Raw genomic sequence first — 17,269 nt, 5'->3', positions numbered from 1 at the left:
TGACGACTCCCCCGCCCCGCAGGAAGTTGCTGCGTGCAAGAAAGCGCATACTCTGAAAAGTTGTCAGTCTTCTTTGGATCGATGACATTTCCAGAAACAAACAGACGCGCCACGAACGCACCGCAGCCAAAGCGGAAGAATAAAAAAAAAAAAAAAGAACTTGTCACGCAATATTGGATGATGACTGACTTCCCGAATCAAAGAAAGAAAGACAGAAAGAAAGAAAGACGGAAAAAAGCTCTCCATTTTGTCACCAAATGTTGCAATGTGGAAGAGACTCGGCCGGCCGGCCGGCGGTGTTGCGTTTGGATGTCTTAGCGCCTTAACGCCACTAAATGTCAGTAGAGTCCTTCGGAGTAGTTGAGTTGAGTTTTTGAATCCTCAAAGCGCCAACTGATTTGCTGCTTCGTTCGCAGTAGGTACCAGGACGTTTAGCGTTTCAACTAAAGGACACCGATCAACGATCAAATCAGAAAAGAAAAAACAAGGGGACAAAAAGAATGAATGGCACACGGACGGACGGACGTGCGTGCGTGCGTGCATGTGGCTGGCTGTCAAACATGCTGAGCTCTCGAGAAAAACAACAATGCAAAGTCGACGAGAAAGAAATACAATTCGGAAGGAATGAATGTTGATCACATTTGCGTTCGAAAAAGAGGATCGAGCCGTCAGAGCAACGTCACAAGAGCACGGCCTCGACATCAAATTTGGCAAAAGCATAGAACTATAGTGAAGAACGAGACGCTTATGCCAATCTATCATCCTTAGTCTGCAAAGTATTTATTTGCATCAGATAATCAGCCTTAAGATCGCCTCATTCTCTTATAGTGACGGGCAGAAAAGTGACCTTCCACTTTGTGCTCCCCCAATCGAGGTGAAGGTTGCAGTTCAATGTGGCAACCAGATTTTGAAATCATCATCATAATAGTTGCTTTTAAAAGATGTAAACATGACAGGAATTCATTGTTGGGAACAACCTTTGGCTGCCCTTTCGCCTTTACTAGGCCAAAGAATGAAAACAGCAGGTCCGTCCTCTTTTCTTTTTTGCTTTTGCTTTTTGTCCCCGCCCCCGCCCCCGTGCAACGTCGTCGGATGTCATTCATTGGCGCCCCGCCTGTGTCAATCAAAGGTGGGCGTGGCCAAGTGCCAAACGCCAGTTCCAGTAAAAGTGCTCACATGCGGCTCGGCGCGCAGAGTCAACAGGCTGGACGGAAGAAACATCGACTCTACGCGACGCCACGCCACGCCACGCCACGCCACGCCACGCCAGCCGACGCCAGCCGACGCCACGCCACGCCAGCCGACGCCAGCCGACGCCGCGCACTTCAACTCACGTCTTTTTTTGCGCTCTTTTGGACACTTTTTGCACGCTTTGATTTTGTCAAGCGCTTTGGGATGTAACTTCCAAACTTGAGTGACTTTCTGCGGAGCTCGCGCGTTTCCCGGACATTTGTTGACGTCGCTTCTTTTTTCTTCTTCTTCTTTTTTGTTGTTGTTGCCACCACCATCGAGGGGGGGTGGTCATAGTAACACCCCTTCCCATCACCCTCTCGACCACCATGGCGGAAGCGGCCCAGCAGCAGCAGCAGCAGCAGCAGCCACACCTGGTGGACATCGACCCGGACTTCGAGCCCCTGGCCAGACCCCGCTCGTGCACTTGGCCTTTGCCCCGGCCGGAGTTTGTCAATCCGGGCGACTCCAACACCTCGTCGCCGGTGCCGTCCATCAAGGAGGAGCCCGCCGGCAATGAGTACATCAGCAACCTTAGCCTGCTGGAGGAGAACGAGGACCTGTGCGGCGACTTCCAGTGTCAGGAGACGTGCGTCCACCAGCATCCCACACCCCGGCATCATCATCATCATCATCAGCAGCAGCAGCAGCAGCAGCAGCAGCAGCAGCAGCATCACCCCAATCCCGCGCTCCAGCAGCATCCCCATTCACAGCAGCAGCAGCAGCAGCAGCAGCAGCAGGTGCCCCTGCTCTCCTCCCCGGTGGGCAACTCGTCATCCTCGGCCGCCGCCCAGAGGAAGAGCAGCTCGTCCCGGAGGAACGCCTGGGGGAATATGTCGTATGCGGACCTCATCACCAAAGCCATCGAGAGCTCCCCGGAGAACAGGCTCACCTTGTCTCAGATCTACGACTGGATGGTGAAGAGTGTGCCCTATTTCAAGGACAAGGGGGACAGCAACAGCTCTGCAGGATGGAAGGTAAGTTGCTCGATTGCGCACCTTATTCAAAGTCGCCAAACGGCACGATAGGCCGCCGAGCGGTTTGCCACCCCTCCGAAAATCGCAGCGTGTTTTCTCGACTTCAAAGTGGACTTCTGAAATCAACGTCGCTCCAATTGTGACTGCACCTAATGAAGGAGTCGCTTTGAAAAGTTTTCATTTTGGACCTTGCCTGTGGTCATGTGACTCTGGTCTGGCCGGCTCCATAGTCATTTTGGACCCAGCAAACTAGAATTGCGTTTGACTTTGTAGCTTGTTTTGTCGGCTTGTCCTTGATGTTGCTCCTGCATCCAGTGGATTTGCATTGCCTTCTCCCGTGGTCCATGACAGTCATCTGACTTCTCCCTGCTCCCTTTTGATTTACAAAGTCCGCTGACTCGACAGGCAGGCAGGCAGGCAGCCACGCAGGCAGGCAGCCAGCCACGCAGGCAGGCAGCCAGGCAGCCAGGCAGCCAGGCAGACAGGCAGACAGGCAGGCAGGCAGGCAGGCAGGCAGGCAGGCAGGCAGGCAGGCAGGCAGCCAGGCAGCCAGCCAGCCAGGCAGGCAGGCAGGCAGGCAGGCAGCCAGGCAGCCAGGCAGCCAGGCAGGCTGGCAGGCTGGCAGGCTGGCAGGCTGGCAGGCAGGCAGGCAGGCAGGGGCCCCGCGTCCTGGCGTGGCTCGATGGAAACACGTGATTCGCGTCTCGGCTAATTTGAGTGAATGAAGCCAGATGAAAAGGAACCCGTGAGTTGAGACTTCACGGGATGCTGAGGCCCCGGCCGGAGCGGCTTGAATGCCGTCTGCTGACCAATTGGTGGCGAGTCATTCGTCTGTGTGGCGGATGTTGTAACCCGCCCAGGTGACCCCTGCGTGTCATTAATGAGGCGCAATTCAGCAGCGAGCGCACGCACGCACGCACGCATGCTGTTCGCCATTCATCCGTTTGAGCCGGCTCTTTACAAAAGCTCCCGACTAATGTGGGGCTGGCGGATTTTGGCCCGTCAATCAGATTAGGCTAGTAGGGGGGGGGGGGGGCAAAAAAAAATCTTGCTCGCTGTGGCCAAAACGGAGATTACTCAGTAAACTCAGAAGGAAAAACAAGTTAAAGTGTGTGAATTGGTTGTACGGATGGGTGGAGGTTTTTTTTATTCATTTTTTTAATTATTGTCACTCTTGTAAACTGACACAGGTAGAAAGAGCTGTTTGCGCCGTTGTGGGAATGAACACAGCCAACTTATTTCCTTTGAATACGGCGCAAAGCGTGGCTACGAGTGGAAAGTAGCTGGCCTCAAAAGTAAGGTGTGGGAATTGAACACACCGGCGATCATCCGACGGCTGATGTTGTTATTGTTCCGTTACCCCGTGACGCGTCTGTTGTTGTTGTAAGGCCAGTCTTCATTTCCTCTGCCGTTCCCACCGCGTTGCCTCGCGCCCGCCCGCCCGCCCGCCTGCCGAGTGAGTCATCCAGCCGCACGCATCCGCACGAACTTTGAACCCCAGCCAGCCCAGCGGCGGCTCCGACGATCCCTTGAAAGGGAAGCCGGCCGTTTCGAAGGCACCAAAGGTCTCGTATCCGTTTTTGTCCGATCGATACCGTTCCTCCTCAGCGTTCAATTGATATGAATTAACGACGTTAGCCGGTTGGGCCGTTTTGCGTCCTAGGCTGTATAAATAGATGCTCCATCGGCGTCGACATCGTCAAGCGTCGCCAATCTCACCCTGGTCGTATCGGTGTCGGCGTCAACATTGGTCAAATAGTTGAGTTGTCTTTGGAGGTGGTTACTACAGTGCACGGCGTGCCTAAGACTCCCTTTCGATTAGACACGGTGGATCATTTACAGCGCTTTGACACCCACCGTTAAGCATTTTCACACAAAGGCTGCGTGTCACCCAAATATGGCGGGAAGTTGCCACCCGAGTACCCGATGGCACGTCATGAAAGCGGTGCAGGACTTTTGTTTGTATGTATGTATTGTTGCTACCCCCCCCTCCCGTTTTATGGAGTAAATATTCCACTTCCTGTTTTTGTCCCCATTTGCTTCATTGCAGAATTTTTATTGATGCTTCGACTGCCACAGACAAATCCCTTTGATCATTTTGATTGATTTGGACCCTCAGCCAGGACCGCTGACATTTTTGCAAACAAAAGACTTTCATTTGGATCATCTGTGATGCTGGGTGAGCCACAGAAGGCTCATCTGTTTGAGAAGGAGTCATCAATGAAGATCCAAGATAGCGCCGGGTGAGACGCTTCGTGAACGTCACCGTTTTGAAAGGAACCAAATGTGAATCACCGTTTCGACCCCGCCGTGCGAGAGCCCCCCCGCCCACCCCCCTTTTTGGCGGGCTAACTTGTCTCCGAGCGCCAAGTGAGCCACGACGACAAACGGTTGTGCCAGGTGCGACCCGACCCGCTCGCAGGCTCCAACTGCCGGCCAAAAAAATGGCACAAGTGTGTCTGTCCCCCACTCAAAGTGCAGTTCCCCCCCAAAAGTTTTTGTCCATTCCAGCAGCGGTTGTTTTTTGTAATGATTAGCTGGGAAGCCATCCACCACATACGCATGAGTGTCGCTGCATCCCTCGTGTGTCACTGCGCAAATATTGACCGCACTTTGATGTCGGTGCGTAGATCGATACGGCCGCGCCGGCGTTCCCTCTGTACACGCCGCACTCTCGACCCGGCATTCCTCACGCCACTTGCGGTAAACACTCCCTCCCACGCCTCAAAACAAACTGGAGAACCGACACGGCGGTCCGAGCCGGTTCACCGTAAGCCAAATCGGCTCGGATGTATTTGTCACCGCTGCTGGATTTCGTTTCAAATGCAAAAATCAAACATCAGCTCAACTTGGGTGTAAATAGGAACAGAAAGCAAAAGGTTCACACAAAAAGAAAAAAGAAAAACAGGTGAAGGCAACGCCGCAGGGTTTGTGTCCCAGCAATTGGCTGGCAGCGATGTCAGCTCGAAGCTAAGAATGAAGGCATTCTAGTCTCCAGCGCTCTCCAAAGCCGATTTGGTCGTCGCTGTTCCCAAACAAGCTCATCGTCTGAATGTGTATTAGTGGGACCATTCAGGGATTGGACAGAACAGCGGCGCTCCTGTTTCTCCCTCTCGCTTGCACACACACTGACGTCACCTCTGCGAGCTTGGCATGGCCCCAGGACAGAAGGGGCAGCTGTGTTTCTCAGGCGAGGAGCTCAGCCCATTTCCTGCCCGGTCCCTTCCTTACTTACCAATAGCAGGCCGCTTCCCCCCCCCCCCCTCGTGTGTAGAGTGGAAGGAGAAAAGGGAGCAGTAGAGTGTTTGCCACTTGTTCCGAGTTGCATAAGAGGACCTTTACTGGAATCAAGGAGCCAGCCGCAGGCCAAAGTCTGGTGCCACTGGTTAGTCAGCGGAACTGTGAGGAGGCACTGTGTTGCTTGCTTGCTTGGAGGTGCCGTGTGAGTGAGTGAGTGAGTGCATAACCTGCCTGGGCCTCATAATTAAAGCCCTACTGCTGGCAGATGCGCAGACGCCGCCAAGACAGACAGACAGACAGGCAGGCAGACAGACAGGCCAGCTAGCCAGCCAGCCAGCCACCCGGGCCGACACAGAGAACATTCCAACACTTCTTTCTTTCCTAGTTAGTTTTTTTTTTAACTCCATTGCGGCTCAATATTGTTGCTTTTGCTTTGCTCCCGCCTCCTCTGCAGCAGCAAATATCTTCCACCTCCATTTTTAATCTGGAGTTTGATTGCACTTTTTGCTGTCTGATTGGAGATGACAAGTAGACGGAAGAGACATTAAGTTGCAAAAAAGAATGAGGTCAAGGTATTTCTCATTTTCTTCATCTTCGAACCAACTCCGAACGAAGCATGCCATGGCAAGCGACGGGATTTGTGTTCCCTTTTAAAAAAGACTTTTACGGTCTCAAGTGGAGTCCAGCGCTTGTTAAAAGTGTTTACAAATGTTAGCCGCTAGCGCCGCGTGCGTGCACGTGTGCGTGATGCTTTTATTTGCGTGGAAAGGATCCAGGAAAGTTCCCCGAGCGGCGTCCGCGCTGGTCTCGGGGATGAGTCACCGTGTTTTGACTTTGATGCCGTGGCGGAATCTCCGCTTGCGTGCTTCTCCGCTCACGTTTGCCCGCACACGAGATAGCGACGGCGCGTTTTGACACACACCAACGGGAGCGTGGAGGGCCTCCAAACCACAGGCATTAGCTCCAGCCGCGTTGTTGTTCATTTCCCGCCCTGAAGCTATTCTGCATGGAGCCTGTCAGACTGGGCCAGCGTTTAGCAAACACACACGCGCAGCCGTGCAGTCACCGCCATTGATCGGAGGGGCCAAGAGGACGATTCAAATCAAATAAATCATTATCTGCCATTTTGCGGGATGCCACTTTGTAAAATGGCATGGCCAGGAGATTCCCAAAAGATGAAAAAGGCGGGCGCTCACTCGCTCACTCGCTCACTCGCTCACTCGCTCACTCGCTCAGCTGAGTCACCAAGGCACATTTTGACAATTAGGCAGATGTCATGTCATTTGCCTGATTTGCCTGAAATGTGGACTTTTGGAGGCAGACATCCGTCACGGCAAACGTTTTCCCTGCGACAGCGTATCCCGTAGCTGACAGGAAGCTGTCGCGTGCCTCGGTGCGCTCCACGTGGCGTGATGTCAGCACAACTCCGGAAGCGACATGTGACACCAGATTCTTCTTCCTCTTCCCTTCATTTTTGTTTCTTTTTTGTGTGTGGCTGCCATTCTTCCTCTTTACGATTGTCCCGTGAAAGCATTCATTGAAAGAAGTCATCGAGACCTCAAGGCTCGGTGTGTCTTCTGCAAATGTGTCACGACGGCTCCACGTGACCTTCCGGGTCGAGGGTCAAATTTGATACTTTCGTCATTGATTTTCTTTTTTGCTAGCTTCACAATGGGCTTTTCCCTTCATTGCTAGCAAAAACAAGTCTGTGTGCTATTTAAATCTTCAATGTAAACTATTGAATGGTTTTACAGCAAAGGCCAATTAGGGTGTTAAGATCAAAGTTGGAGTCAACACGATTGTATCTCCTAGGATTCGTGATTGGCCTTCAGGGGAACATTTCCCGACGCCAAAAAGCAACAGGTATGTTCCCGAGCTCTAAAAGTGTCAAGGGTCCACAAGTGCTGCCTTTGGGACACAACCTCGCAACCCTGCTGCTGTAGAAAAAAAAAAAAAGAAAAAGAATGGTGTGATTTGGAAGTGTTCCTTTTATTTGGCATTAGTCCTCCCACGCCAGCTCTGTTTGTTTCCTTATGTGTCCCCATTATTTCCATCTCATAATGAGCTTTGGAGAGGAAAAGCTGGTCTGCTATTTATAATAAACAAAAAACGTCGGGGGCAGTAATGGCTTCATTCCATCTCGTTGGTGCGCTTGTTCATTTTCGAAGCGGCAAACGGCTAAGTGCTTCCCATTTTGGCTCGCGCGGCCTCTCTGAAGTTTAAATTGAATACCTGTGAAATGGGCCACGCATACGGCCAGCGCGCCGCGCCGCGCCGCGCCGCTTTTAATAGAACACAGCTCAGATATTGTGGGTGGCCATTTTGGCTTTTGATTTTCTTTCCCCGCCCCGAAACCTCGGTGGCCTCGCTAGCTGTGACCGAGAGAAAGACAAAGGACACTGCTGTTGCTCATTAATGGGGCCATTGTCAACGACGATATCCATATTTTACAAGCCCCCGAAAGTTCTTCGAAAAATGATGATGAAATCAAAATTTTCCCGACAAATGACAGGTGGGAAAAAGTTTGAGGAATCAGATCATGAGTTAATAAACTTTCTTCAGATCAAATTTACATTTACTAACTGTTTAATTGGATCGTTATTTCAGTAGATTGGAGCAGCCAGGGGATATCCTCCACGCAGGCATCCTGCAGTGGTCCGCACGCACACTGCATCTTTATCCGGGCGGGGCCAGGCGAGGGCAACGGCCCAGTCCGTTCAGCCCGGCCCTGCCCTGCCCGGCCCTGCCCTGCCCGGCCCTGCCCGGCCCGGCCCGGCAAAATAAGCCGGCCCCACAGACGGCGCTCTGTGCGTCGACAGACTGGCAATTGTGTGGCATATAGCGGCACATGCACATATTTTGGCCAGCACAACACGCTCCCTGTCTGCGTGCGCATGAGCCGCACGGCGTTCGGCTCTGACTCAGGAAATCACACTCAAACCTGAGAATAGAAGTTTGGCATTTTGCTGGCAAACAACATGCCAGAGGAGCCCCGATTGCTTGTCACGTCATTTTCACTTTCAATCGCTTCAAATCCAAGAAGAAATGGAAGAATTTCTGCCATTTTGGGGCTCCCACTCTGACCTCTCTACTGGTCACGAGACGTATTACACCAAAAAAAGCGCTTTCAAAAAGAATCCTTTTGTGTCTTCAGCAGCTAGCTAGCAAGCTATGTCGCTAGCTAACGTGTGATTGTAATTTGTCGGCGGCCAGCAAAAAGGGGCCCTCGGACAGACATAATGGGCTCTCAATCACACAGCTGCGCTCTCCGTTTGGCCGCGGGCGTCCGAATGGGAGGAAATGGCGGGAGATGAGTCATTCTCGCGCCGCCAAAAGTTTCGGGAGCCCAAATTTGACCATGAACCTAAAATGCGCACACAAACTTTGGAATGTTTTTTTCCAACTGGACTGTAACGAGGAGCTGATTGATGATCGCGTTGGGTGGGATTGAGTGGGATTCCATTGAATAGGGTACAAAGAGCAAGCCCGTAGCCTCTGTTTGCGCTTTCCTCGCTTTCCTATTTCCTTTCCTCTTGCTTGGCCTGCCAAGTGCAGAACCCTGTTTTCAATCTGCCTCTCCACTTTTGCATACGTCTGAGCGGGATCGGTATCAGGAGCCGCCAGCTCTTCCTGCGCGGCAGGAAGCCGACTAATCGCTCGGCGCCGTCGTACGCCGATGAAAGACGCCGAGGTGTTCGTTCCTCGCCGGCCGGCCTCTCTCTCTCTCTCAGAGGTCTAGCGTCCGACAAGGAGGTCCGGGTCAAGAGGTCGTCTGTAAATACGTTAGCGGACACTTTTGCTGCTCCTGCTGATAACGTCATAGTCAGCCACCTCCATCCGCACTGAAGCGCTCAGTGTCCAGGCTTCCAAATTGCATTATGACACAATCTTTTTTTTTTTTTTCCACGATCAGCTGTGTGTGTGAGCCATCCCTGCGGTATGGCGCGTGGACGAGGGGGGGTGCGATTGTGGCGCACAGACAACCCGGTTCCGGCTTGCCGCTCTATCCTCGGGTGTTTCTTTTTTTGTACGGCCGGTCCTATTTTTAAAAAGAGCGACTGTCTATTTATAAAGCCTTTCACAGTGACGCGCTTGTGTCGAGTCAAACCCGAGGCCATTTTTTTTGGTTGAACCCCCGCACAGATTTAATGGAGCAAATTAAGATGGCTTGCGCAGGCTGCCTTTTATGGCCTATTGACTTACTAACGTAGGCCAAGCAGCCATTGCGGCCAGTGGCTTCTTATTGGCGCTGATAACGTATCAAAGTGCAAACACATGAAGTCGCTGCACTCTGTCTGCGCTAATGTGAACAAGGTGTGTTGCTCCATTTGATTCGATTCGATTTGATTTGGCGCTTGCGACACAATTTGCCGGGCTAACTCGCGCCGCCACGGGACATTGCGAGCCGGACTTGGCCATGTGTCTTATTTGCTGTGGTGAAATATGTTAGCATCCAAGATACAGATTGGACTTTTCAATATCTCTTTGTCCTGTCAACCCGGACAGCACCTTTTCCAGCGAGCGAGCGAGCGAGCGCGTACTCGGCGCCATTTAGCGGTCCGGCCGTCTTGCTCCATTTTCAGCGGTGACCTCAGCACGACTGGGCCTCAGCTGTTTCCATTTGACATCATCCAGAACACGGCGGCTCCAGCAATCCGCACATTTCTTTCCACGTCTCTTCCTTACGTGGTAGGGGCCGCCGGCCCGGCGTGTTTGCACCTGCCGCCCACTTTGGCTGCAAAGCGCCGCACCGCACGTGGGCTGCTGGAGCTTTTTTTGCAGCCGAGCTTTGGCTTGTGGCTTTCTGGTGATTCGACGCTGCGTATGGCAGGAGGCGTCACGCCCTCGCGGGGGATTTCCTTTCAGCCAGCGCGCTGACATTTGAGGTGCGAGCGTTTCCGCCCAATTTGGTGCATTGACATCCTGGAGCGCGCTTATTTAACAAGCAAAGTTCTCGTGTCCCAGTCCTTCACATTACGGCTAGAAAATATGCTCGTCGCAGTCGTCGTGTTGATTGGACCCCGAGGAAAAAGCGTTTTGTTGTACCTTTGGGTCGCTCGCTCGCTCGCTCATTTTTGACCTCTTAATGGATTGTCTTGTATGCTTTTCCAGTTGCACAGACAGGAGACAAGGCAACGTGGGAAGGGCTGAATGAACAGTGCGCTCTTTCAGCACAACTGGCACACAACGCTCTTGACTGGTTCTTGCCACTTTGCCACACACTGCCGCTCTTTCTCCCTCCCGCCTAAACCCTTGGTGCCGGCGCTCGCTCGCTCGAGTCGCACTCCGGTCCCCGGTTCAAGTCGGCCCGCCGAGGTGCGCTGGGCTCACTCACGCATTCCTTTGGCCTTTTCCGGGCCGGGCTCGGCTCGGCTCGGCAGGAAGTCGAGCCCGCTTCCTGTCCCGCTGCTCTTTCATGTGCTCACTTCCTGGTGTTTTGCCAGCTCGTCGCTCGTTTTATTTTTCATTTTGGATTTGGTGTCAGATGAAAGTGCGGCCCAATGTTCTTTTGCACAATGTGCCTTGCGGAACCTTGGCTTTTGTAAGCTTGCACGCTGAGGAATGTCGATTGTGATGACTGGCCGGTCGGTCGGTCGGCCGGCCGGCCCGCCTGCCGGCCGGCTGGCTGGGAATCCTGTCTCTACTGTTTCCTAAGAGATAGTAACACGTTGGCTGTGATTACGATTGAACTTTGCGCACGGTGATTAGCTGGAATGTCGAGATTCCTCCTGCGCCGGCCGCAAGGTGAGTCGGAAACAGGGCAGGTCACGAGCCGCTCGGCTTTGTCACGCTCGGTGTCGCGCACGATACATTTCTTTATATGGTGCATTCCATAACAGCCGCACGTGCAATAAGACGACAACCAAAAGTGTTCATTTGACCCCTGGAAAAATCATGTATAATAAAAATCAACCAATGAAACATAATGATAATCCTCACGATCGACTCAATTACAATATTTATGCTTGATGTTTTGGAGGAAAAAAAGAAATGTGCTACAAGTGCACATGTACAAAGACAACCCAGGCTAAAGGTAGCTTTTGCCCACATACTTGAACAATACTTCCTTGACGCCGATGATTACTTTCAGGGCTTTGGCGCCATCTTATGGCAGCGTTCTAGAGAAAAGGCACAAACACTTCATAACATGCCATGGGGGAAGCAGATGTGCCAGTGTGGACAAAACGATTAGCCTCCGTGCCTCGTTGGTTCCTTTTCGCTGCTTTAAAGCCTCCAAATCCCGGCAGGCAGCCACGCAGGCAGGCAAGCAAGCAGGCAGCCACGCAGGCAGGCAGCCACGCAGGCAGCCACGCAGGCAGGCAGGCAGCCACGCAGGCAGCCACGCAGGCAGGCAGGCAGGCACACAGGCAGGCACGCAGGCACACAGGCAGGCAAGCAAGCAGGCAGCCACGCAGGCAGGCAGCCACGCAGGCAGCCACGCAGGCAGGCAGGCAGCCACGCAGGCAGCCACGCAGGCAGGCAGGCAGGCACACAGGCAGGCACGCAGGCACACAGGCAGGCAAGCTGCTGCTGCTGCTGCTGCTTCTCTCCCAGCAGACCTTTGGCCAATATTCTTGTTCATTTGTTTGCGGTGCTTTAGTTCCGCCCCACTTACTCCTGGCACAAAAATACTTGTCACCCAGCAACGACAGGCTGCAGTATTAAGTTAGGAAGAGAGCAAGGGGCGGGGGGGGGGCAGGAGTTTGTTTCCTCCGGTGCAGAGGAGACAGACACAAGTGGAATGTGCGTTATCAGTGTTTTCTTCATGTTAAGAGATTAGCGCCTCAACGTATCGAGCAAGGGTGGGCAAAGTTTGCCCCCGCTGCGTCCCGTCATCGGAAATGAGGAGATGATGCAGGTCGCAAATGTTCACATTGAAGAAGGACATGCTCTGGGTTATCATTGCCAAGCCGTTGAGCCGGCGGCCCATCTGTCCATATCAACGACGACGTGCTCGTATTCCCGAGTGACATTTTTTTTTCTTTCTCCTGGCGACGTGTGTGAAGTCGCACCTGTTTTGCAGCAGCAGCAGCAGCTGGAAAATGGATTTGCACTCCGACGTCAAGTCAAATGTGCATTTGTTTGAAAGGGCAAAGCTCTCAGTCTCCCCCCCTCCCCTCCCTTTCTCGCAGAACTCCATCAGGCACAACCTGTCGCTGCACAGCCGCTTCGTCCGCGTCCAGAACGAGGGCACGGGCAAGAGCTCGTGGTGGATGCTGAACCCCGAGGGCGGGAAGAGCGGCAAGTCGCCACGACGACGGGCCGCCTCCATGGACAACAACAGCAAATTCACCAAAAGCCGAGGACGTGCCACCAAGAAAAAGGTAAACAGATATTGGTAACTGGAAGCGCATTTCATTGGTGCTTTCCAAATGGCGTGCAATGAATGCTTGGAACACAAATAGCCGCCCTTTTGGTGCTATTAATAGATTTTATTTTTATACTTACTTGCATGACCAATTCCAATGTTCCATTATGTCTTGGAAAAAGAAGAAAAAAAGCTCCTCTGGCTAAAATTGGGGTATGCCACAAAAATGTGCTTGCCCTCAGAGTGGAGAAAAGTTCTTCTGAATGGTTTATTTTTCAATCCATTTATCTGGAGGATCGCATGTCTGTGTTATCGCTGATCATCTGCGCCAGCCCGCAAACGATTGCAGTTGTTGAGCCCGATTGTCCCCCCCCCCCCCGCAGCTGTCTCTTCAGGGCGGGCCGGACGGCGGCGGCGGCGCCGACAGCCCGGGCTCCTACAACAAGTGGCCCGGCAGCCCCAACTCGCACAGCAACGACGACTTTGACGCCTGGAGCAGCTTCCGGCCTCGCACCAGCTCCAACGCCAGCACGGTCAGCGGGCGCCTCTCGCCCTTCATGCCCGAGGACGACCTGGGCGAGGCGGAGGCGGCGCACATGGGCTACCCGGGCGCCCCGGGGGGGCCCAAGATGACGGCCACGCTGCCCAGCCTCAGCGAGATGACGGGCTCTTTGGGACACGGCTCGGAGAACGTCATGGAGAACCTCTTGGACAATCTCAACTTGCTCTCGCCCAACAACTCTCAGGTGGGCGGAGGGGCGGCCACCCCCGGGTCCTCCCAGTCCTCGCCCATGATGCAGCCCAGCCCGGGGTACCCTCCTTACAGCTCGCCCAGCATGCCGCCGTCGCAGCCTCAGCAGGAGTATCGCAAGTGCGCCTACGCTCCGGCGCCCATGCAGAGCCTGGCGGACGGCAAGGCCGCCTTCCGTCCCGCCTACGGCCACGCCTCGGTACAGCTGCCCGGGCTCCTCAAGGAGCTGCTTACGTCAGACGCAGACCAGCACGGAGACCTCTTGCCGTCAGTGGACGCGGCGGTGTCTCAGTCCGGCGGCTGCATGCTGCCGCCGTACAGCGGCCACAAACTGATGGCGAGGGCTCACCCTCACGGCCTGCCCCACGCCCACCCGCACGCCATGAACGGCCGCCTGCTCATGTCCCTCAACCACGGCGGTGGCGGCGGCGGCGGCGGCTCGGCCCCTCTGCCTTCAGCCAAGAACCAGATGCAGATGGCGTACGGCCTCCCGGGCCACCTGGGTGGCGGCGGCGGCGGCATGGCGCCCGGCGGCTTCTGCCCCCTGAACACCAACGGATACGGACGACTGGGCCTGGCGCCGCCCCCTCACCCGGAGAAGCTGCCCAGCGACCTGGACGACATGTCCATCGAGAGGTTTGAGTTTGACATGGAGACGGTCCTCCACGAAACTCTGATGGACGGCGACTCGCTGGACTTCAACTTTGAGCCCATGGCGACCCAGCAAGGCTTCCCCCACGGGGTCAAGACCACCACTCACAGCTGGGTGTCTGGCTAGGAAGGAAAGAAAGAAAGAAAGAAAAGTACAATCAATCTGACTGATTTTTGCTGTGTGCTCGAAAATGTCTTGACCTTTAACATTCCTGTTCAATGGATGATTGAATTTTGCCTGAAATTTGCCTTAACTAAGGAGCATTTCTCGACACACAGCGTCTGTTGAATTTTCTGCAAAGGTTGAATCAAAGGCAACTGGACTTGGCGGTGGACTGGGTTCAACGTTCTCGTCGCTTCGTTCCCAAAGCTGTCCCTTGTTTTTCAGACACTGCCAGGTCTCGAACCACTTTTGGTTGCCTTCCATTCCACCTTTCCAGCACTGTGAATTTTGACCGCGACTGACCAGCAGAACATCATCAGCATAAAGAAGCCAGCCGCTCAAAGGCCAAAGATTTCTTACCGTCCTCTTGAATGTACGCAACGTTTGTGTGCGGGGGTGGGCCGGCTGGCCAATCGCGCTCCTCCAAGACCAGTATGCTGGATGTCGCCTGATTGAAACGGTCAGCTCGTCATCTGATCGGTTGAATCGGGCGCCTCGGAGCAGGCCGACATCAAACCGGCGAGGAGCCCAATTGGCCGCCCGGCTCGAAAGACTACGCCGCGTTTACACAGCAAGCAAAAATCCAATCAGGCTCCAAGAGAAAACTGGATTTTTTTTTTTAATCATTTTGTAGTTGTTGAGCCCGCGCCATCTCTACATGGGACGCTTCTGCCTGTACAAAGCTTAAGATTGTATATTAACATTACATATTTACTCAATTGTTTCATATATATATACACACACACACACACACACACACACACAGAAACGCATATATATATAAATATGAGTGACATAAATTATTGTATTTAATATAGATTTCTTCTAGTGCAAGACTTGCACTCAGATCCTTAATACCACAGAGGCCTCTCTCTCTCTCTCTCTCTCTCTCTCTCTCTCTCTCTCTCTTTCTCTCGCTTTCTCTCGCTCTCTCTATATACACACACACACACACACACACACAGAGCTCAAGTCCAGAAGAGACGGTCGGATCAGATCCTCTCTTCGCCGCCATCCACCCACGGTTGCCTCTGGCCAGACAAGCGTGTAGATTTTGCCGAGCGGTGGCAGCTTTTCTGCCGAGTGGCGGCGGGCGGCCTTTCTGCCGAGTCGTGGCGGCTTTTCCGCCCGTTCACAAATAGGAGGCGGCCTCGACGACAGACGAAGCCGTCCCGGACGCCGAGTCGCGGTGCCTTGGTTTTCGCTGTTTTGTTTTTGTGGCAGAGGTTTAATACTGAACATTTCAAATGTGCTTGTTTTTTTTGGTTGTTTATTTCTTGATTCTTCTTGAAAAGCCACCTTTAACAAAGCTGCTGTTTGGCTTTGTCGCCACATGTCGCCTTTCAAACACGGCCCAATTTGCCTTTTAGTGACATGTTCATATGAAAAAGAAAAAGTCGATGATCACATATATCATGTATATATTTGGGCCGGTCACTCGAGTACAAATGAATTGTTATTGAACCAATGGGTTTGGGCTGAAAATTACAACAACAACAAATAAAAGCTGTCAATGATATTTTGACGTTTAAAATGATTCAATCTATGCATTGTATTCCTTCATTTGATGTGGCTATTGTTATATTTGGTTGACTCTTTTTATGACCGCTATTTTATGGTAATAGACATAGCGCCGTGTCGTCGTTTGTGTCGTCAATCGTCGGAGGGGAAATGAAGTTGACTTGGAGATGCAGTGATTTCCGTGCTAAACTTTTGTAAACTGACAATGTTGTTCTTGTATTTAGCTGGTCTTTTCACAACACACAAAGCTAATTGTTATATTGACATTTCTATATTGAGACTTTACAATGCAAATAAACAAACCGGTCTGGCTTGTTGTTTTTTTGGAATTGTATGCATCAAAAACAAACAAGTGCACTTTTAAATACATTTTTATCAAGAGTGCAAAATGATAAGAGCTCCCAAGATATTTTCAAGTCCAACTTCTGTTACATTTAACTTATATACACCACAGACGTACGTGTGCTGTGTCGTTTGCAATCAATACAATGCAACTACAGTATGTTACTTGTTCAATATCGATGTATTCAATCTTGAATAAATGTACTTATGTGTCGAAGCGCTGCATTTGTTTGGATCATTTGACAAGACTTGATGAAGGTTCAAATGAAGTTTTTTTTACGAGCAGTTGAAGCCGCTCCAACTTCAAGTGATTCAGCTCGTCCAGATTCTAAACATTGCTGCGGTCGTTTGAGTGTCAACTTTGAGGTCAGACTTTTACGGGTCCGCCGACATTTCCAGGTCAAAGCGACTGGCTGAGCTTTTTGGCGTCACAGGAGCCGTGTGGAAGTTGAACTTCCAATTCCCACTTGAGGCGTCTGATTTCTCCTCGCATTCCGCACGCAACCGAGCCACGAACCCGCTCACCCCGAAGCGCCCCCCCCCCCCCGCGGGCTTTGATTGTCACCTGCGGGTAAATCCAGCAGGCTCCGTAGCGCAGAGCGCTATTTTCAATCATTTCAAGAAGCATTTTCGGAGTCAAATGCACTCGTTGCACTCATGCTGCAAATCCAAAGAGGCTCTCGGAGGCTCGTCGTGTTTGCATTTCTGTACAGTCATCATCAGTGATGTGGGCCAAGGTGTTGTTTTTTTTCCAAGACTGAGTGGGCAGGCAGGCAGGCAGGCGTGCGGGGGTGAGAGGCTCGTCACACGGGAGGAATGTGGGTGTGGACGCCTGCCAGAGCCATATGCGATCCTTATGTTCCACCCGAGCGAGCGAGCGAGCGAGGCCGAGTCAGGACACAGCGTGAGAACGCGCCGTGTCATTGAGGTCGCGTGTGAGACCCTTCCAATGTCTTTGTGCCTCAAAGGGCACGTGAAGCACATAAAAGATGCTTTTCTTTTTCCATTCCCTTGACTCAATATTTGGAACGCAAGCTTTGAGTTATTCATTCAAACTTGTTGCAATGTGCATGCCAGGCCAGTAG

At 52.5% G+C, this 17,269-nt stretch overlaps 1 protein-coding gene across 1 annotated transcript; it reads left to right on the top strand.

The window, feature by feature from the left end:
• Nucleotides 1–6: 6 nt before the first annotated feature.
• Nucleotides 7–15,821, top strand: foxo1a (forkhead box O1 a). The gene is made up of 3 exons (XM_085916743.1): nucleotides 7–2,207; nucleotides 12,581–12,772; nucleotides 13,140–15,821. The coding sequence occupies exons 1-3, from the start codon at nucleotides 1,560–1,562 to the stop codon at nucleotides 14,283–14,285; spliced, it is 1,986 nt and encodes a 661-aa protein (XP_085772869.1). The 5' UTR covers nucleotides 7–1,559; the 3' UTR covers nucleotides 14,286–15,821.
• Nucleotides 15,822–17,269: the final 1,448 nt, after the last annotated feature.

The sequence above is a fragment of the Syngnathus leptorhynchus genome, chromosome 7 (genome assembly GCF_054491065.1).
Source record: "Syngnathus leptorhynchus isolate UIUO chromosome 7, UIUO_Slep, whole genome shotgun sequence".
Lineage (NCBI taxonomy): Eukaryota > Metazoa > Chordata > Actinopteri > Syngnathiformes > Syngnathidae > Syngnathus > Syngnathus leptorhynchus.
Note: the sequence above shows the minus strand (reverse complement) of the source record. Positions and strands in the feature narration are given on the sequence as shown.